A 25,568-nucleotide genomic window follows, 5' to 3' on the forward strand; every position below is an offset into this window, starting at 1 on the left:
ACTTGGATCAACAAGGACCGTAAATAGGACTTGTTCTTCTTCTTAAAGAATAAATGTAACTGTAAACCCGGGGGCAGAAGCGCTTGGTGTGGGTGCGTCCTCCGGTGGCACCGCAGAGAGGGAAGACTAGTGTTTGACTGTGGGCTGCTTGTTTTATCCCCCTAGGCAGCGCTGTGCCGGAGCATGCCCTGCCCTATGAGACCGAGCTGGGGGTCTGTCCCTCGCTGGAGCTCCTCTGCCTGCATGTGGCTGAGAGGAGACAGAGGCGGAAAGGGCCCAGAGACGGATCCCTGGAGGGACCACCCGCTCATAATGAAAGGGATTCACGCACACTGTCTGGCATTTCAGGTCAAAGGGGAACTGGCAGTTCTTGACGTGCTTGAGCTCTTTCTTCTTCACGTCGGGCCAACGCCACAGCCTGGTGTAGATTACGTAAGGATAACCCTTCCTGTCCACCACCTGCAGACGTCCATGTAGTGCATTTACATTTAGTCATTTAGCAGACACTCTTATGAAGAGCGACTTACAGTAAGTACTGGGACATTCCCCCGAGGCAAGTCGGGTGAAGTGCCTTGCCCAAGGACACAACGGCATTGCACAGCCGGGAATTGAACCGGCAACCTTCTGATTACTAGCTCGATTCCCTAACCGCTCAGGCACCTGGTTTGTCACACGTGTAAGGAAGAGACAGTTTGTATTACACATTTATTGTAGCACTGCGCGGTTTAAACACATTATGTGGACAATTATCACGGTCACATTAAGCCTAATGATCAATTAGTTAATTGTTTGCTGATTTCATTACGGCATGGAGTTGATTTTTGTTGTAGCATCACAATTCACCAATGTTTTTTTATTTACACATTGGTGATCTTGGTCGTTGTACAAGCCTCATGCTTAGGCTACATAGGACTAATGCATACTACACCATATTGAAATCTATGCCAAAAAGTCTGCTTCGTATTTTTTTTCAGACTTTCAAATACAGCTTCACTTGTGATTTTTATGTACATTAATTTGCTTATAGGAACAAATTCCTACACACCAGTAAGTGTCTGTACACAAGGCACATTGAACATGTCAATAATGAATCAGGATTTAGTCTTAATGCTACTTATTGTCAGACACTGGTTGGATCTCACAAGCTTTTGTAACATAATACTTTATGCTCTGGTCATTGTGCAGACTATGAATATATTTTGATGTCAAATATATGATATACACCATTGAAAAATAAATAAATACAGGATATTCTAGCATTCACATAAAACCTACACTATTCATAAGACTTCAAACAACAACTGTAAAATGAAAAATCTAATTCTCCTAACATAAATATGTGACACCAAAAAGGGAAATTCCCACTACAAAAGGACCAAAGCATAAATATATAGTGTAAAATAGTCCTTGAGATCACTTAGCATTTTTTTTATGTTTCTACAGGTCGTCAGACTCTGGGATTATCATAGGCTCCAGAGGGACAGTGGGATGTATGATGGGGCTGCCATCAGAGATCCACCCAAGGGCAGTCCTGTTGAAGGTAGGCCGCTTTATCCCGGGGTCCTGGAGCTCAGGGTACTTGGGGGCATTGAGGTCCAACTCAGGGAGTTTGAAGGTGATTCCCCTGGGGGCTTTGTCGAAACCGCCGAAAGGTGTGGCCACCCTGGAACCCCCGATGGAAGTAGCATTTATTTTTGGGTTACAAACATACAAGAGGGCATACAAGTCAAGGGTATAATTGTTGCATATAAGATATGATAACTACCCCACTTCCTGTGGCCTATAGGGAGGCATATGCCAAAGGTGTGTAGGCTCTCGTGCCCTTATCTAGTCACCATACCCACACCTGGGTCTAAGGATATAGGATAACTTCAAGCTCCTAAAACACAGGATAAGTAGGTCTCAACTAAGAGGAGTGTTTCTGCTAGGCGGGGTGGATCCACAGTGCCATCCTGTGTGGCTTGCCCCTTTTAACTTGTGCCCATTGAATTATGGGGGGGACGGGGGGAGATAATAAACAAACCTATTGAAGCTCTTGTAGTCTGGACCCTCCGGCCTGGGCTCAGGGGCGGGCATCTTAAGGTTAAGAGTTTCAGCGAGGGCTGGGTCGTTGATGATAGCCTGCTCCCACGGGGAGTGGTAGGACTTGGGCACGGCAGTACTGTTAAACTTCTCAGCGGGAACATCCTGCAAAGGGCCCCCGTAGCCTTCAAACAAATGCACAAGAGGTTGGTAATGTGAAACCACGATCACTGTGTGGATGTGATTGTCATGAAAGGATTTACTGGGATACATTGTAATCGGAGAGCTAAAATCAAATAAGGTAAAATAGAAAAGTATTTGATTGAAAAGAGTAGGTATACTTACTATTATTAATCAGTCATTTCTCCACATACCCATCAATACACTAATAATGAATAAGCTGGCTGTAAAAAACATAAAGAAGATAAACCACTGACAGATTAAGATATTGTCCCATCAATACCGCGCTAGGCTGTCTCAAAATCTTAAAATAGCACCTATTCTAAGTGTCCGTTCATCCATCGACGTGTGAAAAGCCCTGCCCATCCACTTGGGACGTATCACGTTATGAGAAAGAGCTGTGTTGGGAACCCCCACCACAAGTTTAACGGATGTACCAGTACCACAGGGAAAGGAAATGCTTATCGTGTACACCACTAAAGGGCAAGACCTCCTCAGGGCATACCATATCAAGCACTGTGGCCATGCATGGTTGGACTATGTTCATTCACACAGTGTTTTAACTATGTATCTCCATCGCAACATAATAATATGAAATAATTATCTAAATTCCCATTCAGTTTGCATGCATTATACACAATTAAGCTGCTGTCATCAGCTGTCAAGAAGACTGCATGACACCTGTTATACAGTATCATGATCAGGATCCCATTACGTAATAACCTGTTTATATATACTGACTTGCAGTGAGGGTGACTTTGACGCAATGTGTTTGTAACTAAGGAAGGTTTACAAAGATGAATGACAGAGTTGTGTTGTGAATTGGTTAAATAAAGTCTTGAGTTATAAGTGCAATGACTTGAAAGAAACTGAATCTGACTTTGCTTTCTACCGATTGGTGCTGTAAAAGGAGGCCCATGAGGAAGTAATTGGAGGAAATGTTTTGTACAGTATGCTTCTAAACGTGTCTATGCTGTAGTGTTGGGTAGTCTACTGTTTATGTGCTGAATTACATTTACAGTAGTTTGTTTAGCTTGTGATTTTATCCAAAGCGACATACAAATAGTGCAGTCATATTGTGGTTGCTGTTGGGTGGTTGTAGTACTTTACCTGGTGCAATGTTTTCTGGATTTGGAGGGTTTCCCAGAGCTGGAGTGTTAGGAGGAGTTTTGCCTCCTTCCTCTGTGATTTCAGTATTTTCCAAGTCATTCTAGAAAGAAAAAAAAGTTGACAGTCTGTAGGGCAGATGCCAAGAAATAATACATCAAACGGTGAAATATATGATTGAAAACAATGTAGACCGTAGTGGACTCTCTTTCTCTGTCTCTCTCCCTCTCCCTCATTTCTTTCTCTCAAACACACACACCCACACACACCCACACACACCTCCACAGGCACTGATAAGTTGGGGAGCAACTCTCAAACAAAGTACTTGGGCTGTCTTTCTGGCATTCTGGCAAGAGTTGAAGAGGAAAAGGCCATCAGGCATATGCCTGTCCCTATCTCCCATGTATGTGGACACTTTTGGCAGAAAGTAAGTCCATGTTGTTTTGACGGTCTGGGGGCGTCTAATAATATTAACATAATACCTAACCCTAACCCGAAACTTAAACTCATGTTTAACACTGAAGATCTCACTCACATTCAGCTGCATGTTTGTCTCATTCTGGATACTTTCAAATGTGTATTTCTCCGACCGCCGCTGGCGCATTTTGAAAAGTCTTGAGCCTCTGTTGGAGAGCAGAGAAAGCTCCTCAAGCATGATGTCTTTGGGAGTACTCAGCTTTTTTCCAAGGTCCATGGTGTCACCTGAAAAAAGACCACAGGTATAAAAATGTAACTGTGGAAAAGTATAAAAAGCACTCTACACATGTTGTATGATGGGTTTGGTGGCTCTGAATGTTTGGTTCACGTTCTAAAACTAAAGAGTTGGAGTTTCAATCCATAATCTAGTCTTTGTATTTATGAATCATTGTATGCTGAACCTGATGCTTCACCAATAAGTACAGACGGAATGTACCCCAGCTGTCTCCTGCCTTCACAGTCCACAAACAGCAACCCCAGTTGTCTCTCACCCATCTCCTCCCCTCCTCACCCCTCTCCTCCACTCCACACCCACCCAGAAATAGCCAGTTCAAAAAGGCCAATGACAAAAGGATTAGGCTGCCATAGGTAGTCCAACATCCCATTAGTGTATTTATGGCAAGTGACGAAAAATGGCCCTGACATTTCTTTTCTTTTTTGTACTCATATCAACATGCCCTCTCTCCAGAAGTCTCAGTTCTGTGGAGTCTGAGCCCAGGTCGTACCATTGGCATCGCCCCCTTGGACCTCTCGACAAATAGCAGCCGCGTGCATCTTCCTCTCACGGGTCGGCATAGTACAGTATTGAGACATTGCGGATTTGAGGAAAGCTGTTTACCCCGGGGTACTGGAAACACATAAAGGACATAGGAGGTACTCCTGAGAATGTTCTTATAGTATGGGTGACGGGTTATGAATAAGATGGTTGAAGCCAATTGAATTTTAACTGTATATTGCAGATTATAACAATTATTTTATATCTTAGATTTAAGGCAATTAAACTAATGTCCATCTAGAACATACAGAACAATCCAGGTATTATAATTACTCATAAATGTAATGCTTAATTATGTTAACTATGATGTTGTCACTAATACTGTAAGTTTGTTAGGCTGTTTCACAATCGAATATTAATTACAATTTATGAGTGGAAATTGGAATTGGAATAGCGGGAATTGGATATTTTAGTATCCAAACCACCTCAACCCAATGTCATTTATTTCACATATCTAAATGATTAGAGTCCAAACTTACCTTCAAATAACCTTGTAATGCATGTAAGTTGTGAACAAGAAGGTGTCACATGCGTTATGAATCACCCGTGGCAGGGTCAAGGGTGAACATTGTGTCCCAGGGTAGTTTGTGCAATTGGAGACCCCTACTGTGATCTTGCCAAAAGAAATGTTTGTTCTAATAATGCACATGTTCCCTTCTGCACAATGGCATTCCAGACAAATCTTTTGCTTTCAAATATAGCAGCCTAGTCAGATGTACTATGCATACATTTGGAGTAAAAACCTTTAAATCTACATGTAAGAAATATCTAAATGTACAGTTTTTATAGCTGTTAGGTATGTACTATAATACATTATTTCGTAGAGATAATTGGTCACATTATTTTGACTGTTCTCTTTGTACAACATTTGTATGACTACAGATGACTGTTGATATGTTCCATACATCTGAACTTTTTGATGCCTCAGGCAATAAATGGTAATGTCCTTCATTCACATTCAAAATACTCAGCCATAGTGAACAGCCAGTGTGTGTCATTTAACTTTATTTACCATTTAGTACACCAGATAGTCAATTCATTCATACCCATCTCTAGATAGGAGATAACAACTGCAAATATATTGTCCTGTGTCTTTTAAAAGAATATGAACCAAGACGTTATTCTAATGTCAGTATCTTGCAACCATGGTACATGTTCAGTGTTTTTTAAGGTTTTGGAAAAGTCAGCCTTGTTAAAAGAAAATTAGTACAAGTGATTAACAAAGGGTTTATAATACACAAGCAGCGCTAGTGTTGTGCAGTGGGTGAACGGTTACAACAAAACTCATTAACAATCACAAACGCACACCTTGTTTGGATGAGTCCATACCTGTGTTGGTGTCCTGGCTGTCGTGTGTGTAACCTGTATCCTTGAGGGCACTGCAAGGAGCTCAGGGGTCACCCTAGGTAGTTGGATCTGCCCTGATCTTCACACTCCTGGCCACTGAAGGCAAACTCTAGGCTGGCCTCTGTCTGTTGTCAGTGGTATGCAGCTTACATCAATTGGCTAAATTTAGCCTGTCAAACACTCAAAAGCACTCACAAACGCCACAGGACATGTGGTGCCTATCAGAGAGAGAAAGAAAGAGAGAGAGAGAGAGAGAGAGAGAGAGAGAGAGAGAGAGAGAGAGAGAGAGAGAGAGAGAGAGAGAGGAGGTGCATGGTGCCAACCAAACCTCATCAAGGGAGTGCGCCCTTCCAAAACACGTGTCCGGTCAACTTTTAAAAAGTCAAAATTAGGCATGACTTACTTGCCCCTGCTGGTGTGTGGATTGAAACAAAGTCCTTGCTACGAAGAGCCTCAACAGCAGCAGGAACACCACACTTTACCCCTCAGTTTCTGTGTACAGCTAGAACATTTATAACAACTGATGTGGTTGTGTTGCACATCCCTGCAAGTGTTAGGATGGCAGGTCACACAATAATAGCTCTATAATTATTACCAAATAGCACAGCAATCTCTTGATATTGTCTAACAATGGATCAAGTTCACCGTATGGTATTTCATTCAGTTTTTCAATCCTAGACTGTCTTAAGGATATAATAAAAAAAATCCAGGAAGATTATACTGCTAACATTTTATAGATGTAAATACAGAATAAAACTGTTCAATGTATCTTGTCCAGGTCAACATGCAGTGGAATAATTCACACATAATTCACACATTTGCTCTGGAAATTAGTGCACATATTTGCAAACTTTGCAGATCATGTGAATAAAATATCATCATTCAGTTTTGACAGATCTTCAATTTCACAGCAAACTATTGACCGAGTAGTGTCAGTGAAAAAACTACAATATACTTTTTTTTTTATATTACACATCTTTTACATTTCATTTAACATGTTATATTTGAAACTGTATTTCATTTCAATCAAATTCAGTCAAATGTAAAAACCTTCATTTGTTTTGCAGCTGGCTTACCAAACCAATCTTTTGGAAGCCTGTGCTGTAGTTTGATTAGACGTTTGTCAATGGACTGTTTGTTTTTGTCTCCTCATGAAGCATAAACCCATGAAAATCATTAACTCCTCTTCTAAACTTTGCTAGAATCACTTACATAGACCATCTGCTTAATTGTCTCGCTACATGCTTTGTACTCTAAATAAGATCAACATGATCTCAATTCCAAGGAAAAAAGTATTTCTTGTGTTCAAATCTATTTAAAATGTTACTCTATCCCCAAAATATCAATCTACTTCATTCAAGTGACAACATGTATAAAGTGTATGTGTAAAATGTTTTTGTAAGTGTAAAAGGATTGGATGATGAACTGTAATATCCAGGTTTAATACCTGAGTTTTGGGGTTTACATGGTTCTATTGCCATGCAGTTACCTTCTCATTGCAGTAGTAACCAAAGGAGCGTGGCTAGTTGGACTGCGGTGGCCCATGCTGACACCAGTGTATCCGAAGCTAGCCCTACTCCGTGGCTTCAGAGGCTGGGCGGGCCTGAAGGGAGGCCCGTAGGTGACAGGTTTCTCCAGTGAAGACCTGGTCTGCCTCATGGAGAGGGGGGGAAAATATGGACTTGTAGGATAATACCCCTCATGAGGACCAGTCCCAGGAGTGTCCAGCGACACCTTGCGCTTCCACTCAGCCGGAGGCACGGGGAGAGATCTACGGTGGGCAGCAGACGTAACGTTGGAGGCGATAGACTGTGGGAGGTTCTGGAAGTTGAAGGCCTCGTCCACCAGGCCCAGGGGACTCCTGGCCGCGGCCTGCCAGGGAGTAGGGGGCTTGTAGCTCCTATCTGGCAGGGATGTCTGCCTCTCCATCAGACTCAGAGATGGCTGGTATCCATGGGTGATGGAAGGAGACATGGGCTTATAAGAGGGCATGGAGGGCAGACGCCTGGGCAGACTCAGGGAGTAGCTTCTCCCCAGTTGCTGAAAGTAAAGAATGATTGGTATTACATAAACGTAATGGCATATAGATGATGGGTTGTTAAATGTATACCGTTGTGTTGAGGTTCATTTCAGTAGATCAGAATACAATTTGTGTTCGCAAGGATGTGAGTTCCTGTTAAACATTTAACAATATTTTTAACTGAAGTCAGATGGACTTTGCTGCCACCGTCTGGCATCTTGTCAGCACTGCTTGGAGTTGACGTCTCAAACAAGCCCTAGACTCCTTTACACATCAGGAACAAATCAGTAGTTGTTAGTTCATTGTACATTGTGATCATTGACTTAAGCTTTTAAACAATTATTTTAGTGGGATTCAAATTCTCAATTCATTTCTTAAACAAACATATGTCCAGAGTATACACGTTGAGGTTAACCCTACAGACAAGTAACCTTTTTTGCACGATTGAAGACTTCTAAAAATAAAGCCTGTTAGCTACACTCCACGCTACTTTGAAGCCCAGAGATGAAAGCATAGAGATAGTTGCTGGTGCTGAATCGCCTTAAAATCTGATGATGCAACAGCCATGTACATTTTGGTTTGGACTCATGTTCCAGACATACCAGGCCACTTCATGAGCTCGTTCGCCTGTAAATAACCACTCACCATTTCTAGGAGCAACTGGGGGAGTTTTTTCAGCACTTACCTCACTTTCAAGGCCTTTCAGCAATGGAAGATGATGATATTACAGTGGAGTACACTAAAACTCCTGGACTATTAGGTCGGCTGTAGGTAATAACGGAGAGTCTACTTTCAGAAAGATGCCAAAATACTTTGCACTCCGTTCCACTCCCGATGATATGTTTAGCCCGGAACCAGTCCAATAGATCAGCAATCAGCACCATTTCAGAAACTGTGGAGCGCTAGGTCCAATTTCAAGATCAAACGCTTTGGCCTTCAAACGGTTTGAAGGCCATCCAAACTCCAATACGGTTTCCCTTATACAGCCACTATATCGTGAAAAACACTTAAGGAGTGTAATATAAAGACAGTAATATGAGATTAATTATGTTGAGCTTTCAGCTAGTTGTGGAACAAGATGCAAGAGCTTGGATGCAGGTGTAGAAGAACAGAGGACATTAACAAAAAAGGTACAGAAGATTTAATAGCATAGTGGTGCATATTACAAGAAGTGCAATATTCAGAATGGTACATAACAGAAAGGAAAAAGAAAGGAAAGAACAAAGAAAAGGAGAAAAGGCCGACATTGCTTTGAAGAAGGTTCAATATTAGATTCTTGTCAAATACATCTGTTATTATTATTCTTCTTTTTATGTATTTCTATTCATAACAGTTTCATTAACATTTAATTAAAGTAAATGCTACATATTGGGTCAGCTTTGTGAATAGCCATGACTGGTAATGGGAAATGTCAAAGCCAGAAAACAGACAAAAAACTGACAATCGAAGTAGTGTGGGTTTAAGAAAAAAAGGAACAATTAGCATGTGCTTGAGCTCTATCAAATATAGTTTGGAATGAGAATTAGGAGGGCTTTGTGAAAAGGAAGATATTTTCTTCTTCGGGCATACTAATTTAGAACATAAAGCTCCTTTTCCTTTCGATATACTGTGTATGTTGTTCGATCAGTCTGCAACTTTTTAAAGAATAAAAACCCAAATATTTGGGCACATTTGTGACAGTTATACAGACAGGAAGAGAACAAGAAGCTGACAAAGTGAGGAAACAACCACAGAAAAGCCTTAATCAGGTATTTAAGAACTTATCTTACCTGCCAGCACAATAAATAATTTGTTTTAAATGTATATTCAAATCTGTATTTCAATAGGAGGCACTCTATATTTAGAGTGACACCTTCAATTTTCTGATGCATCATGATTGTATCAGTACGAGGGTGTGTGATTTCAATTACATTTCGGATGAATACACTGTATGCAATTTTACCACAGACAGACATAACATCACATTTTGGATTACAGTAACGTAGAAACTTAAGCAAGATGAACTGTGAACAAATAGCACATTTTCATCTTATCTTTTCCTGAGAATACTCATAATTATATCTGCCAGTTTTTATTTTTCAGCACTTGTTGCCTCCAAAAATATTACTCTGCAGTGCTTGGTAGTTAGACGAACATGTAACATGAACATGAAGGCTCATCGGATATTACAATTCATATTTAGCAAATGAAGTACTGCACTTAGAGTCTAGTTAATCATAAATGACCTTATCTGTAGTGTGCAGAATTATTTTTGACAACCTTGCTGAGTCCTAAACTTCCTAAATCATATGAATGTTAATAATAGACAAGCACCATGCTGTTGCCATAAGCCATTGGCTATTAGACTTGCGGAAAACAATGAGCAACTTATTCATTATTCATTATATTAATTGCAGCAAGCATCATGAAACTTTATCTTGGGTTGCTGGGCCAGCATGGGAGGTTTATGGCATTGGGGGGAGGGAGTGTTGGTGGGTGTAACAGCCAGTAGCTGGAAGCCATATGTGAAGTATTTCTGGGACACCTAGGATTGTTAATTTGTCTCAACTGGGGTCTAGGATTCTGCTCAGGAACTCAGGTTGGCAGTTGCTTGAGTATTTTAACAAAATCTGATATTTGTATAAGCCGTGTTTTTCCATCCAACCTTGCAATGTTATCATTTAAACATTTACAAAGTGTAAAGTATGTAGAAGGACAGGACACCGATTCTTCATGAGCTAACTTGATACTAACATTGATACTAACTTGGATCATGATGATTTCATGTTGATATTCGCACTTTTTTATGTTTAAACTTAAAGGTCATGTAGAGAGACATGCCACCATGAAAACCTGCTATCAAAGCGCAGCCATGGATTGCAACTAATATTGGAGTACAACAGGCTTCCATTGTTTACTTGATCCTGCCGGCTTCTTAGCAGAGAACCTTGGCCGAGGAGCCATTGGAAGGGCACTTTTAGTGAAAAGTGGTCCAGAGGACAAGGACGCTATAGGTTTGCTTACGCTAAAAGAAGAAAAATCCGAGATGCTTGTGGGTGGAGGGCAATGGGTGCCTGAAACCAGTTTGTTGGAAAGGTCATGCGTAGCAGTTGAGGCAGTGGGTTTTTTATTCATTTGCTTATTTGCTAGGGGTGGCTCAGATGAACTTGCGGGTTGACGGTCGAAAGGATATGAGACACTTACCGATGCAATGGGCTTAGCAGAAGCTACAGGCTTCCTTTGTTGATTGGCTGAGTGCGAGTTGTGGGCATGACGAGGAGAAGGGGCAGGGATAGGACTTGGGGTAAGTGCGGGGCTAGCATCAGAGGGTGGGATGGGGGATGCCTGGCTAGGGCTTCTGGCCTCAGTGTTAGCTTCATATCTAAAGAGTGAGGAGTCCAGCTGGTAGGGCTGATGTTTCATAACATCTAAGGTGTCCAGGTGCTTTCGGGGAGGTGGTTTGGATTTCGCTTTTGCCTTAGACTTGATTTTAGGGCTGGTAGAAGGGGGTTGCTTGGCAGCAGCCGGGGGGTAAAAAGGAGCAAGGAGGGGGTTGAACGAGACAGGAGGTGGGGCTCTGACGTTGGGAGAATATCTCCATGTGTTGGGGAGGGAAGAGATGGGGGAAGGGGACCTGGCCAGGTTGGCTTGAACTGTATCTGCATCCACCACAAACTTCTCCATCCGAGACTGCCTCTTAGCAAAAAGCTTGGCACCTCTTCCCATCATTGGTGGAGCATCCACAGCTGTGCTAGAGCCTCTATCTGAAGGTCTCCTAGATGAAGTGAGTGGTGCCTTGGAAGAGTGGATGTTGGAGTTGACCGGTTTGGCTGGGCAAGAAGCCACTGAATTAGCAGCCGGCTTGTTCCATAAGGCTGGAGATGCGTGTGGCACAGCAGAAGTTGGAGCATTAATACTCACTGGGGATCGAGGTGGCTGATGACTCCAGCTATTCAAACTTGGCTGAGGCTGAAGAGGAGAGTTGGCAGGTGCCCAAGTGTTCATTGGCGGCTGTAGCTGTCCCTGAGTGTTAGATGGTGCCCAGGGGTTGGCCAGTTGCTGTGGGTCTAGTAATGGTTGACGCAAAACTGTAGGGTTGTTTTGCTGTTGGTAGGACGGTTGTTTTGGAGAGACAGCAGGAACATGGGAGGATATAGGAATTGGACTTCTGGGAGGGTGAAAGGCATCACGTGGAGGACCATCTTTTGACCATGGAGGACAAGATGGGTTGATGGTGGGCTTTGGGGCAACGGGTGGGGGATTCTTAAGCTTCATAGCTCTTGGTTGCATGAAGTTGCAGGCCTCTGCTCCGAGACTAAGATAGTCTTCCTCTTGGCCTGACTCAATGTAAGATCTTCGCTCCCCTTTGTTTTGGAGATAAGTGTTGGAGGAGGCCTGATTTGACATTGAATGCTGCTTATTTGAGCCTCTTCTTTTAGACTCTGGAAGGATGCCTGTCTTGAATGCAGGCACAGATATGCGCTCATCCCTGGAGGCTATGATATCCCCAGTCGGGGACCAGACTTGTGGATTTGTATTAACAGGAACTGGTACCTTAAATTTAAGCTCAGGCCTCTTTGCAACGGGGATAGGGACAGAGCTGGGAGGTGGAAAGGGTGCAGGTGCTCTGGTGTTAAAACATGAGAAGGGCTTGGCTGTTCTATTTGGCACAAGGGGCTTAGGCATTACTTCTTCCATACTGTTCATAACTTGTGTTACATGCATCTCCAGTTGATTGCTTTCTTCATAGAGCATGTGCTTCTTGGTGTGAGCCTCCATGAAGACATGGTTAGCATGCTGCTCTGCCGACTGAACAGGTAATTCATTCATATCAGGAGTATTCTGCACCTCTGCTGGTTCGGGCTCCACGACCCCTTCCACAGGTAGTCCCCTGCGTCTCATCTCCTCGTGCTCCAACGTAAGGTCCTCCATCCTTTGACGGCGTTGAGCAAACATCATAACGCCCTTGCCTTTAGTTTCTGGCAGGTGCTCCATCTTGTCAGGCGCTCTGTCTAACTGAAAAAAGTTGTCTCTGTTTAGATTCAAATTCAAAACCGGAACCCCCGGATCTTGGGAATATAGCGAGTAGTCGTCCTCTAGCTCAGAATCACAAGGGGACAAAAAGCTCAAACCAACAGATTTGCCTTCTTCACTTTCTATCTCTTCTTCCTGTCCAGTACCGTAGCTTACAAACGTGTACTTTTTCACCCTCTGTTGCCGTTTCTTAAACAGCAGTGCACCTTTATTTCGGGGGTTTGGTGCATTAGTAAGAAGAAGAGAGATGCGTTTACATTTAGACTTGGCTTCCTTCACCCACTTCTCTGTTTGACTCTCGTTGTGGCTGAGTCCTGGAAGAGAGAAAGGAGAATGAGTGAGCGAGAGGAATATGTTGAGTTAAGAAGAAAGAGAAGAACCTAAAGTGAATAGTTAAGCTACGGACACATATCATACTCACACTGCATTTTCTGTTACTATACCAAGAAACAACAAAATATGTTACATTACTGTTTTTGCAATGGCAAGACTAAATTAGTTTAGCTGCAAACATTTAAACCACATAAATACCACCGGTTGCATTGTCATGGTGTGCTGTAACAAGTTATGACAAGTGTTAACGAGAATCTTAATTGAGAAGCCCTTTCTGTACCCAGTACATACAGTAGCATCTGAAGAGTTGTCACTAGATCTCTGGCTATTATTTCAAACTGAACTCTCATGCATCCATTTGTGGTGGGCACACCACAGGACCTCCATCTAAGCTTGAGCTTTTCAACACAGTTCAGACCAGCACACTGCCCTCCACTCTCTCCTCAACTGGATGTATTTTATTTTAGGAGCACAACATTGCAAGAAGCAATAAAAGTACCGGTAGTCTTACTTACAGCTTACAGCATAGGGGGGTCCATGAGGCAAGAAAAGTGAGGAGCTAACTTTCCATCTCAGTCAATGCTTAGGGTTGAAAAAGGGATCAGGTGACAGGCCAAGGGAACACATGGTGCTGTCTGTCAAATGCATTTCTGCCAGCCTCATCATGTGCATGGTCATGTTTTATTCTTATCCACACTGACTACCAAACCCTGCAGGGGGAGTCACCCTGTATGTCCACTTCCCAAAAAAATGCGTTGCTCAAAAATAACCATTAGCCATTACCCATGACACAAATACATGGATTTACATTATTAACGTAATTACAGAACTACTTTAGTAAGTAGTAATATGTAAGAACAGATAACCAAAATTTTGATATATTAAATTTTGTAAATTAACATAATTTAATAGTTGCTGTGTAACTTACTTCAGTTGGAGTAAAATAAAAAAATAAAAAATAAAAATACACAAGAATATAAGATGACATCCACATTTACAACTGTTCTGTACAGCAGTGGGACCCCAGTTAAATGAATGAGGGTGGAGAGGAGCAGCTACTTACGTGTGCGCCTCGCCCTGTGCTTGCTGGCTCTGCACAGATCCCTGTCAAACTCCCACTCCTCTGCCTGCTCAGCACCCTGGCCTGGCATTCCAGAGGAGCCAGGAGCAGGAGGTGTTTCTTCTTTGCTCCCTCCTTCATCTGGAGATTCAACACTCCCATTTCCCCTGGCCCCAGTCCCAGAGCTCGGCTTCACTTTGTGGCCTAGAGGTGGAGACGGGGTCGGGGTCAGCACCGTGGTCGTTGTGCGGGTCAGGGTCTGGTTTGTCTCAACCTGGAATCCCGAGGAGGTGAAGGAAGCGGGTGACTGCCTCTGAGAAAGTCGACCTAAGTCCGGCTCCAAGGTGGGGGATTTTGAGGACGGTAGAGATGGTAAAGATGTGCTGGTTGTGGGATGGTAGTCAGCCCCAGGTTTGATGAAACATGTATCCTGGGGAAAAGGGTAATTTTCATGATTTTCACTTGGACTCACTTGGTTGTATTTAGTGGATGGTTTATCTATCTGCATATCCTCGCAGTCAAGTGGTTGAGGGGATTCTGAATTGTCTATTTCTTCATGTAGGAGTTCCGGATCCAAAGAACTGTCTTCATCACTTCTTGTTTCATCACAGTATGAGCCATCTTGGGACTTGGAGAAGTACAGTTCCAGGGAGCCGGTGGACCCTGACAAAGTGTCTAAGCCGTTGTTATTCTGAACCTCTATCTCAGGTTCCATCTCTGATGGTATTTTATTGTCACAGGATCCTTGGTTTGACAGAGGCTACCTTCAAACCAAGAAGAACACATTTAAAGCATGTTGGAAGGAATAATTATGCCACTTTTGACAATTACACATCCATGGACGTTTTCAATATGCTTTAAACAAATATTGTTCAAAACAAGAGGCTCCCAATTTAGGCTGATTTGAACATGATTTCAGGACCCAAGCAGCATTATTAAAAGCAGCTACAGTTTGAAGTTGTTTAGTTTTCTAAAGAGCTACTGTGGAATTGATATAATACATTCCTTATCCCCAATAGGAAGCACAGTGAATTGCCTGGCCAGTTTCATCAGCAGTGCCACCACTGTAAATGGAATGGTATGCAATATCACCCTGGATACAACACTCTGATCCAAGAGTACAAGCAAAACAACAGGGCGTCTTTTTCCGCACTATTATATATACAATTTTTCTGTCCTGTACAGTTCATCACAGCGATGAATACATCCATAGTGATGACATTTCCATTTAAGAACTTGATTCGAGAAGTTTAATTCAATGTTGGCAATGAAAGGTTTCAAAGTGTGAGCATAGAGCTAAATGTTTGTAATGTTACAAGCAGTCCAAGAACAATGCAAATTAAGTACAGGTTATAATATATTTGTGCACCTTCCCCCCTGATAAGCAAAGTTCATTAAGGGTAAAATAATTGTTAGATCAGAAAGTATACATATTTAACTTGAAATTAGAGTCAACTGCCTTAATTAGCACCCATCTTATACACAAAACATTTAAGGCTGGGGAACAGTATAGACGTTTGATAAATTTGCATGCTATAAAATGCCTGTTCTGTTATTTCTAACAAGAACCAAAATGCTTTAGCTACTGGTATGGTGGTTATGGGAGCAGCTGGGTGGTTATGGGACTGGCTCAATACAAAAAGTTGTATTTAATCAAGTACAGCCCCCTCTGCTGGTACATGTAACACATGCTCTTATGGGTCTTCCCTTTTGGCACTTGTTTAGTTTTTTCACAATGTATGCTTCATGTTTTGGCTGCTTGCAATGTTTGGGACTACCTCGTTGTTATGATCAGTGACCTATGCTCTTTTGTAAAGCTCTCTCTTGGAAGTCGCTTTGGATAAAAGCGTCTGCTAAATGCATAAATGTAAATGTAAATGTAGTCCCAACATTTATTTCATTCACAGATTTATGGGACAGATTTACAGAATTGTTAACATGGCTTGTCCTTATAAGTGTGTGTTTCACCAAAACACAACATGCACATAAAACGTGATGACTAGTTCCCCATGTTTTTAATACATTTTCCATCATAGGCAATCAAGCCTAACCTCAATGGACTTCTTTGTTACCTAGTAAGGCAATTTAAGTCTATATTTTGACTTACATCCAATTGAAGCCTCAATGAGGGCCCAACATCCATGACTGTTTGACAGGCATGACCCTTCTCTGTGCTAGTCTGTGAGGGATTAGGTGTTTCCATAGTTTTCTAAGCCAATTAGACCATGTCATGTCATACAATAATAATAACCAGGCAATATTTATGTCAAAAACACATATTAAAGCCAACACAGGTAGAAAGCTGAGCAAGTATAGACTTACACATTTGACTTACATATGACTGAAGCATATGATATTTGAATAAATCGTTACATAATTTAATAAGAGAAAGAGGAAAAAGAAACATTACTTCCAACCCACTAATTTAGTTTGATAGAAACTGTACCAATTAATAAAGGACATACCATTTGTAACCGTGTTCATAAATGCAAACATATAGGTTTAGAATGCTTTAATAATGTTTGAACAATGTTTTATTAATTATGAATCAACTGTGAACCAATATGATAAACATGTTTTATACAGAGGAGTTATTATAAAAATGTCTATCAATTTACAAAAAAGACATCCAGAGAATAAAAACAAGCCATCTTCTTCAAATAAGGCACTAAAAACTTGGTAAGATTCAGATTGGTTGTTTTAAGAAACCAAGAGAAGCGTTCATCAATCCTCTTCTGAATATGGTAATATAAAACATATTTCAACTTACCTTCATTAAGATGTCATTCATTGAGCAGGAGACAATTTATATGATATATAAAATATTCAATTTGATATAATCCTAGTTAAAATGTATTTTGAAATAAAACACTTCTATTCCATTTCAGGGCATAGTTTGTCTTCTCCCGTCTTTGTCCATCTGCTTTGGCAGTATTTGAATGCCTAAATGAAAATGGCACAGTCTGCACCAACAAATCAGAACACCTTTAATTAACCTAAGCTGCTCTTGTTATATGAAGCAAGTCCCCAGCACAATGCTTTGACAGCATTGCCCTTAAAAGGATAACTTTTTTGAAAGGTTAGAATCCATGATCTAAGGATTAAGAGTCAGCAGGCAACTGCATATCTCTAATAATGCCAGGAATCTGTGTGTGTGTATGTTTACAAATTACAATGGGTTTAGTTTCCCACGATTATCTCAAGAACCGGGCACTCTGCAAAGTTCTTATTTTGCAGGTGTCCTTTTCATAATCCAACAGATTGCCATGCTGCGATTTACGTTGTTTGTATAAGCATTTTGACAATAAAATAATGGAAGTATATTGAAGAATAATGCTAAACCTCATCTATAATTTCAGGAATCCTTGTGTGTGCCACCAATTTTTATCACGGGCGCTGTGCAGTATTTATAGTTAAAGTAATCTATATTTATATTTATGTGTTTCACTGACGTCTTAATCACTGACTGCATCACAGACACTCTGCACTACTGGTTATAATGAGACTAAGACAAATGTATAACCATTTTTATTCATTTCACCTGATCTGTGTGATTCAATGATTTGTGAAAAGTTACAACTGCATGGATTGATAACACAGAGGCAAGCATGTCCCTCAAAATTGTTCATCCTACAGTAGGATCTGTGGACTGTTGGTAAATGGTTGTTAGTCTGACTTCAAAGTTCAATCTATATCACAGAAGAACAACTGTACTCATGGTTATGCATCTGTACCCAATGTTGCCAGTTCAGTGATTTTGTCGCAAGTTCTAGATACTTTCCAGACTACCTGTAGAAAATAATTATCTAACTAGCAGTACATCTTGGTAGTACATCTTGGAACTTTTTAGGACAGAGGAGGGGTGAGGGAGAGAGACCCAAGGAGAGGGGTGAGGGGGAGAGAGCCAAGGAGAAGGGGTGAGGATGGAAAAAACACAGGGGAGGGGTAGAGCCCAATTTAGGCCCAGTCCACACTAGCCCGGGTAATTACAAATACGCGTATTCGAATTGAAAACGATCTCCGTCCACACTTGCACGGTCGACACTTTTAACCGTTGTTTGGAAGTGTCTCCTTCCAGGAGAAATTTCTACTGGCGCTGATGTCGTAACATAGTGAACATTTTATATTGTCATTTTCTCCGAATGATCACCTATATATTGATACCTATACTAGGCTACAAAGCGTTAACAAGGTAACCATGGCTATGAATGTAACGGGAACATTATTCTGTTTACGTCACGCGAACCTTGAGCACAGGCGACTGTTAGCTGAAGTATAAATGCAGCAGCCTGAGCGACACTTTTTTTTGCTTTCTTGAGAAAAGGTTCTTACCTCATGCACTCATCTTCTATTTGTCAACATCAAAAGCTGCTTGGATAAACTGACTGTGTCTGTGCCGGTCTTGTGGTGCAAACCACCATTTAAAAATGAAATTTGACAACATTCTTTCGGAAATCAATGGTTGTGGGAAGTATCAAATCATGATAATCCTGATTCAAAGCATATCGCGACTATCTCTGCCGTGTCACTTCTTGCTAAACAATTTCATCGCAGCTATGCCTTCTCATCACTGTGACGTCAGCGGTCTGGATGATGGGGGCATCTTTGGAAATCTAACCCAGGAACAGAGACTGGTAGTCAGTATTCCACAGCAGGAGGATGGGGGTCCAAGCTCCTGTGAGATGTTTCCAGAGCCCCAGTATCAACTGTTGTCCAACTCCTCCAGCATGACTAATGCAGCCACAGTTCAGTGTCAGAATGGATGGGTATATGATCACAGCACCTTCACATCCACTGTGGCAACAGAGGTAAGCATGTTTCTTTGCATACGTTTTATGCAATATAACATTTGATTCAATGATTTGGAATAGAAAACTTGACAACCCAGTTAAACATTGTTTCGGTTGCACTGTAGATGTAAGAATCCTTAATCTGTCATAAAATGTTATTTTTGAAGTGGGACCTAGTGTGCAATGGTAAAGGAATGAACCAAGCAACAGCCACTATTTTCTTCATTGGAGCCATGTGCGGAGCCCCTCTATTTGGATTCCTCAGTGACAGGTAATGGACTTCACAGAACATGATTAAAAAGATCAAGCTAATGCTTGAGTTTACTTTCGTCCAAGTATTCTGAAACTGTATACACAAAACAGGTCAGATATCCAGTCAAACTTTTTATTTAATTTTTTGACCATTGATTGTGGACAGAGAAGAAGTGTACAGAGAAAATAATATTTCGATTTTTATTACTGATAACTAGCTTCTGCTGTAATTTTAAACAATACTTGGAGAAAGTGAAGCCTGTTTGATATATTAGTGTATATCTCATTAGTATCATTTCTATATGTCTGAAATGTTGTTCTGAGGACAGATTGATATCCTCACTATTTTGTACTTTGATACTGTCTACACATGACTAACCATCGTTGTACCTGATGAGATTATCTGACAACACCAAGCCATTTGAATGCGGTGACTTTTAGGCATTTAACAGTTTGAGATGAAAATGTGTAAGAATAGCAAAGTCATTTGTTGAAAGATCACTACAAGAAGGTGTAAAAAAGCTTGTTGAAATGATAGTTACTTTGAGTGACACACCTAGAGGGATTTGGATTTGACCAAATAGTTTTTGCTGTTTGAGCTTAATCACTTACCTCGCATATCAATTAAAATAATGTGCTGTGTCAAAAATGTCATCAACTGTGCACACATACTCATGATTGGCACTGCTTTGTACTAATTGGTATCACATATTCTTTCCCTGTAAGATTTGGACGGCGAACCATACTTATGGTGTCTTACCTGTCATCTATGGCATTTGCCACTATCAGTGCATTCTCTACTTCCTACTTAATGTTTGTCATCATGAGATTCTTCACTGGATTCACCCTTGCTGGAATTAGCATAATCTCCATTGTACTAAGTATGTTAACATTTTATTCAATTTTTGCATTTAATTGAGAACATATTACTATAATACTAGTAGTTTAATCAAGTAAATTACTGATTAAATTGTGCCTGTGTCATGAACTTTGGCTAAAAACTATGCACACATAGCATACAAAGATTTAGATTTTCCACTTTGCAGAAGAATACTATTTTATTTAGTTAGTATGTGTACACATTATCAAGTTATCGCATTATCACATTTATCTTGTCAACAAATGCTCTTTTACCTACAGATGTTGAATGGTTTGACATCCATCACAGGACATTTGCTGGTGTCATTGTGAGCTTAGATTGGACGCTTGGAAACTGGCTGCTAGTGGGAATTGCATACTTTGTGAGAGACTGGCGTTGGCTGACATTAGCAGCGACCTCTCCTCTCCTCTTGTCTGTTTTTGCCTGGAGGTACACCATTGCAAATGTCTTCAACAACACATTTGATATTTTTGGGGTCCAGTACATACTGTATTTAGAAATCATTTTTAGATCGAGTATTCCTGTCATTACAGGTGGCTTCCAGAGTCTGCCAGATGGTTGGTAGTCAGTGGACAAGCAGAAAAAGCTCATGGATACCTTAGACAATGTGCCCATATGAACAAAAGATCCATGCCAATGGCTAACATCACACCAGAGGTAAAGTGAATGTTATACAAGTAAGTAAGTAAGACTTTATTTATATAGCACTTTTCATACAAGAATTGCAGCTCAAAGTGCTTTACATAAAATCAACAAAAACAATAATACAAGTGTTGATCGAACTAGCCGCATTCTATCTGCGGTCTCTCGAATCCGTCTTAGATCCGAGCTGCCACTTGCAGTTTCTAATACACAAACATGACAAGGGGGTAGACAGGACAAGAAGAAATGTTCAGCATAACATGAGGAGAGAGAGGATATAAAAAGGCAACCCCCACACTATGCTCCTAGAGGAGTACAGTGTGGGAACAGGCAAAAAACACCTCAGCACATAAGCACATACATTGTACAACATTACAGAACCACATGACTTGCAACGGGGAGGGGGGGAAGGGTATGGACAAGCAGCATCTGGACCTGCAGCCATACTAGGCGCTGGTCACAGACCCGCCAGCCACACCGGGGGAACAAGCGGGGGAACAAGCAGGCAAAGGCGTTGGATGGGGGAAGGGGTGTGTATGAGTGTGCCTGGGTTGGCGCCTTCGCCTAGGCCACAATCAGTCAGATTCTCAGTTCGCAGATAGTATTGCCATGGAGATATCCTTGGTCATGACCCAAGACAGAGACGCAATCCACAAGTGAAAGTTAGTGTATGAGTAGGCCTGGGTTGTCACCATCGCCTGGGCCACAATTAGACACTTCTCAGTTCGCAGATTGTATTGCCATGGAGACAGCCTAAATCAGGTCCCAGACAGAGACAACAATCCTCAGGTGTCTGTTGGAAGGGGGTTAGGGAATGCAAGAGAAGTCTCGCTGCAGCGCTCTTCAGGGGAGTTGTTGTTCCAGCAACGGCCTTGGCCAAGGCCTGTGCTGGTTAGGGTGCCGAAAGCAGATTGGGGTTGTTTGGTCGAGTAGCCGCGTTCCAATTGGCACGTCTACTCCTTTTTCCACCGGTCTCCGTCGGTCCAATCATGTCGGCCAGCTTTAGGGGGCTTTTTTACAGGTGTAGCCATTTCCTTAATTTTTCGATATGCCAGGGCAGCGCCTAATCCAATCAGCAAAAGCCTGTAATCGTGGATCCAAATAGGTAGATGTCGTCATTGTCCTCCACGGAAAGCGCCCCTGGACACCCGACGCGTCCATCGAGTAGCCAGCTGCTAACCTCCCGTCAGGACAGTCAGGTTTCCCCCAAACCCAAGATGGTGTCAATTGCATTAAGAGACCAGCTGATCAAATCCATGATTTTTAGTTCGGAGAGCGGTGCGGAGAGAGTCTCTCAGTATAAGACACAAGACACAGGACTAGACAATACGATAGAAGCCAAGCAGGGAAGGTCAGGGGAGGAGAGGGAGAAAATGCGACCGCCTTCGTCGAGAGCCAAAGAAAGTGTAAATCAAAAGTACGTTTAGATATCTAGAAGCAATATTTGAACACAACTATTGTTAAAACTGTTCTTTAACCTGGGTGCCACACAGATGCTTGTAAAGTCAGTGACAGCCGAAAGGAGCCATAAGAAGTACACTTTTATGGACCTGGTGAGAACTCCAAACATCAGGAAACTTACTATTTGTACAGGCATTGTGTGGTAAGTCGGCCGTGAAGTGATATTTTAAAAACCTCAGGGCAAGGAAAGATGATGTGCCTAATGTACGTTTTTCACTTATTGTCCCCCCTAGGTTTGGAGTTGCTTTTACATATTATGGAATAAGTCTCAACATCACTGGGTTTGGGCTGAACATCTACCTCACGCAGTTCCTTTATGCATTCATAGAGATGCCAGGCAAGGTTGGGGTGTATTACTTTTTGAACAAAGTTGGCAGAAAACCTGGACAAGTTTGGGCCCTTCTTCTGACAGGACTCTGTCTCCTTATCAACATGTGGATCCCAAAAGGTATCAACGGTTTTGTTCACAAGTATCCTTAGGACCAAATTAGTTAATGATGCCACACGGTTGTTGCTATCCTTTTTTTACTTCTTCAGACATGTGGGAGTTTAGTGCCATTGTGTCCATAATTGGAAAAGGCCTATCAGAAGCATCTTTTACAATCATTTTTCTTTACACCACTGAACTCTACCCAACTGTTGTAAGGTGAGTCATCAACAAACCAGTACAATCATTACATTCCTCCCCTCAATATAATGATTATCCTTGAATGTTATTTGTTCACTGAGAGTGATTCAGTCTCTACCCTCAGGCAGAACGGTGTGGGTTATACTGCATTTGTTGCACGTCTGGGAGTGTCCATCGCACCCCTCATCTTTCTACTGGAGGATGTGTGGCAGCTTCTGCCGGTGATGATCTATTGTATGGTGGCCATTGGTTCTGGTTTGGTGGCTTTACTCCTGCCTGAGACGCTTAACATTCGTCTTCCAGAGTTCATAGAGGATATTGAGAAACCGAGGTAAAGTAAAAGTGTGATTGAATCAGTTTTAGTTCTTGTGTGAAGAGTATGACATTGTCAAGAATAATTGACAGCCATGTTCATCAAGGCCAAGCAGTCATTAACAAGCTAGAGCCCCGACCAGATCAAATTAACCATGTAGGATTCTTAGCTCATCTTTGAACTACTGAACAAAATCAAATGTTTCACAATACAGGGCCGAATCCAAACTGGGCCGAATCCAAACTGAGGGACAACATTTAAAAAAAGAAAACTACAGCAATGAAAATGATGAAGAGAAGATGAATCTACGTGAGTCATTGTAACAGGACTGTGCTACATGACAGGAAACATTGTAGGCCTGTAGGAAATTAATGATAAACACAGCTGTCTCTCAAGAATGATGAACTGTGCATGAACACTGTGAAGTTCATATGGAGCTTAATTTCCAAATGATTGGTTATAACAATATATCCATTTGGATTGTTGTCTTCTGTAGCAGCCATTGTTTTTCATTTCTGATTTGACTGCAATAAAGCGAGCAGAGTAAACAAAATTAAATCTGTGTCTATGCAATGCAAAAACTGTTAATCTACCTCTTGTTTTTAAATTGTAAATTTAGTTGGACTTGTTTCTAGTATAAATGGCTTTACTTGTGCTGACCATTTGACGCTAGTGATGACCCTCTAAGTTAACAATACATTGTTATGAGAAGTAACATTCAATTACTGCACTGGCAGCAACACATGCTTGTGTTAAGCATAAGCAAGCTCATAATACATACATTGCACTTACATGTGACTTACATACTTTTTGCAGACTGCAAGAACAACCAACATGGAACACTATGTATGTTGTGATCTGTGCTGTAAAGTGTAAAGTATAGTTGATTTGAGTGCCCACAGTCCGCACAAGTCTACTCCAGGGGTGCCCATACCCTCATACTGATTTGATATCGGGTTTGTTTTGGCACAATTAGAGTGATCAAATTACATACAGCAGACAATTACATAGATTCTTATTTTTTCAACCTGTGAAAAAAAATGGAGAAATCAATTGTCAATATAGATATAGGACATCTGGCCTTCAAATATAGTTAATCAACTACACCTTCAGACAGTTGGTTAACTATGTGCCTAGTTTCAGTGCTGAAAAGACACTTGATTAACTTGCTAAGGTTACATATTTCTCGCTTGGAGCATGCAGGATGAAGTGATAATGTACTGGCAGAAGTAGACGGCTTTGGGAGATTCCAATTTCTGATAATGCTTAGAGCCCTAGTACCAGCTGTTGTCCAACTCCTCCAACATGACTAATGCAGCCACAGTTGTGTCAGAATGGATGGGTATATGAATCAGAAGGATTTTATTCGCCATGAATGTTTGCACAAACAAGGAATTTACTTTGGCAGGGAGGTGCATACATTAAACATATAGGAATATTGAAACTTAAATATGTGGACTAACTATAGTCCACATATTTAATGTGGACTATAGTTAATGATCCCAGCACCTTCACATCTACACTGGCCATAAAGGTACAAGTTAGTGCCTAGCTGCTATTTATATCTGTTCCATTAGATTTGAAATCACAAATTAACAGTTTAGTCTGAGAAGTTTAAATACTGCATCTTTTTCATTTTGTGTAGTGGGATTTGGTGGGTGACAAGAAAAATGTCAACAAAAGCTTCATGGGGGTCATGTTCGGAGCTATGATTTTAGGGATTCTCAGTCACAAGTATGGTTTCCCTCAACTTAAAGACCCACAAGTTCATGTATGATGTTGTTGCTGTGTCACATTCAAATAAAGTTAAATTAAATAAATCCGATATCTGTGGACATAGCAGGACTGTAATGACCAATCATTAGCTTGGACCAAACTTAATGATTGGACGGCTTGTCTGTCTACCTGCCTACCTCCCAGCAGCAGTAAGGCAACACACTAATGTGTGTTGGGGTCTGTTTTGAAGGAAGTAGGTCGGATATTTTGGTTTGAATCCTTTCAAACTCGAGCCAAAATTGCTAAGTTTCCAAAATGTACCTACCCTTCCTTTAATTTAGTAAATAAATTATTATAATATGATATAATATATACAATTAAAATTATATATAAAATTATTATAATACATGAATTTTTACTCGCATTTGTCTGCTGGCTGAGTTGACATTGCATTTATTTCAGATTTGACTGTAATAAAGCAAAGAAAAGTAAACCTAGCATGTCTGTAATTTCCTATTTGATTTTTAAGGGCTATTCTTTGACTTATGTGAA

General features: G+C 41.2%; 4 protein-coding genes across 5 annotated transcripts; 1 reads left to right on the plus strand and 3 right to left on the minus strand.

Annotated features, from left to right (window-relative positions):
- Positions 1-691: 691 nt before the first annotated feature.
- On the minus strand, positions 692-6,109 carry myoz2b (myozenin 2b). 2 transcript variants are annotated; one of them, XM_047044504.1, is made up of 6 exons: positions 5,891-6,065; positions 4,512-4,633; positions 3,845-4,011; positions 3,313-3,412; positions 2,024-2,207; positions 692-1,663 (listed from the first exon to the last, which is right to left on the minus strand). In XM_047044504.1, exons 2-6 carry the CDS (start codon positions 4,597-4,599, stop codon positions 1,438-1,440), a joined length of 765 nt encoding a protein of 254 aa, XP_046900460.1. In that variant the 5' UTR covers positions 4,600-4,633; positions 5,891-6,065; the 3' UTR covers positions 692-1,437. The 2 variants fall into 2 exon arrangements, with proteins under 2 accessions (XP_046900460.1, XP_046900461.1); XM_047044505.1 differs by lacking the exon at positions 4,512-4,633 and having other exon boundaries at positions 5,891-6,109.
- Positions 6,110-6,190: 81 nt separating this feature from the next.
- Positions 6,191-8,184, minus strand: LOC124483923 (DNA-directed RNA polymerase II subunit RPB1). The gene is made up of 2 exons (XM_047044524.1): positions 8,110-8,184; positions 6,191-7,948 (listed from the first exon to the last, which is right to left on the minus strand). Exons 1-2 carry the CDS (start codon positions 8,143-8,145, stop codon positions 7,394-7,396), a joined length of 591 nt encoding a protein of 196 aa, XP_046900480.1. The 5' UTR covers positions 8,146-8,184; the 3' UTR covers positions 6,191-7,393.
- An 870-nt stretch (positions 8,185-9,054) lies between these two features.
- Positions 9,055-14,482, minus strand: synpo2b (synaptopodin 2b; the record flags this gene model as incomplete). Its single annotated transcript, XM_047045319.1, has 2 exons — positions 9,055-13,255; positions 14,338-14,482. Coding segments are annotated over 2 exons (2,610 nt in total), but the record flags the coding sequence as incomplete, so codon positions are not given.
- A 4,066-nt stretch (positions 14,483-18,548) lies between these two features.
- On the plus strand, positions 18,549-24,055 carry LOC124483885 (solute carrier family 22 member 7-like). The gene is made up of 10 exons (XM_047044471.1): positions 18,549-19,142; positions 19,292-19,395; positions 20,103-20,257; positions 20,517-20,685; positions 20,790-20,913; positions 22,392-22,501; positions 22,593-22,807; positions 22,897-23,005; positions 23,112-23,318; positions 23,515-24,055. The coding sequence occupies exons 1-10, from the start codon at positions 18,762-18,764 to the stop codon at positions 23,621-23,623; spliced, it is 1,683 nt and encodes a 560-aa protein (XP_046900427.1). The 5' UTR covers positions 18,549-18,761; the 3' UTR covers positions 23,624-24,055.
- The last annotated feature ends 1,513 nt before the right edge of the window (positions 24,056-25,568 follow it).

This window comes from Hypomesus transpacificus, chromosome 22 (genome assembly GCF_021917145.1).
Source record: "Hypomesus transpacificus isolate Combined female chromosome 22, fHypTra1, whole genome shotgun sequence".
In the NCBI taxonomy this organism is placed as follows: domain Eukaryota; kingdom Metazoa; phylum Chordata; class Actinopteri; order Osmeriformes; family Osmeridae; genus Hypomesus; species Hypomesus transpacificus.

Excerpts from the sequence above, each read along its gene's own strand:
- myoz2b (XM_047044504.1), bottom strand. The coding sequence starts at position 4,599 with ATGTCTCAATACTGTACTATGCCGACCCGTGAGAGGAAGATGCACGCG. Across the intron at positions 3,413-3,844 it reads AGACAAACATGCAGCTGAAT|AATGACTTGGAAAATACTGA; the intron begins GTGAGTGAGATC and ends TTTTCTTTCTAG. Across the intron at positions 1,664-2,023 it reads GACTACAAGAGCTTCAATAG|GGTGGCCACACCTTTCGGCG; the intron begins GTTTGTTTATTA and ends CGGGGGTTCCAG.
- LOC124483923 (XM_047044524.1), bottom strand. The coding sequence starts at position 8,145 with ATGCCAGACGGTGGCAGCAAAGTCCATCTGACTTCA. Across the intron at positions 7,949-8,109 it reads GCAAAGTCCATCTGACTTCA|CAACTGGGGAGAAGCTACTC; the intron begins GTTAAAAATATT and ends CTTTACTTTCAG.
- LOC124483885 (XM_047044471.1), top strand. The coding sequence starts at position 18,762 with ATGAAATTTGACAACATTCTTTCGGAAATCAATGGTTGTGGGAAGTAT. Across the intron at positions 22,502-22,592 it reads ATTTGTACAGGCATTGTGTG|GTTTGGAGTTGCTTTTACAT; the intron begins GTAAGTCGGCCG and ends TGTCCCCCCTAG. Across the intron at positions 23,006-23,111 it reads CTCTACCCAACTGTTGTAAG|GCAGAACGGTGTGGGTTATA; the intron begins GTGAGTCATCAA and ends CTCTACCCTCAG.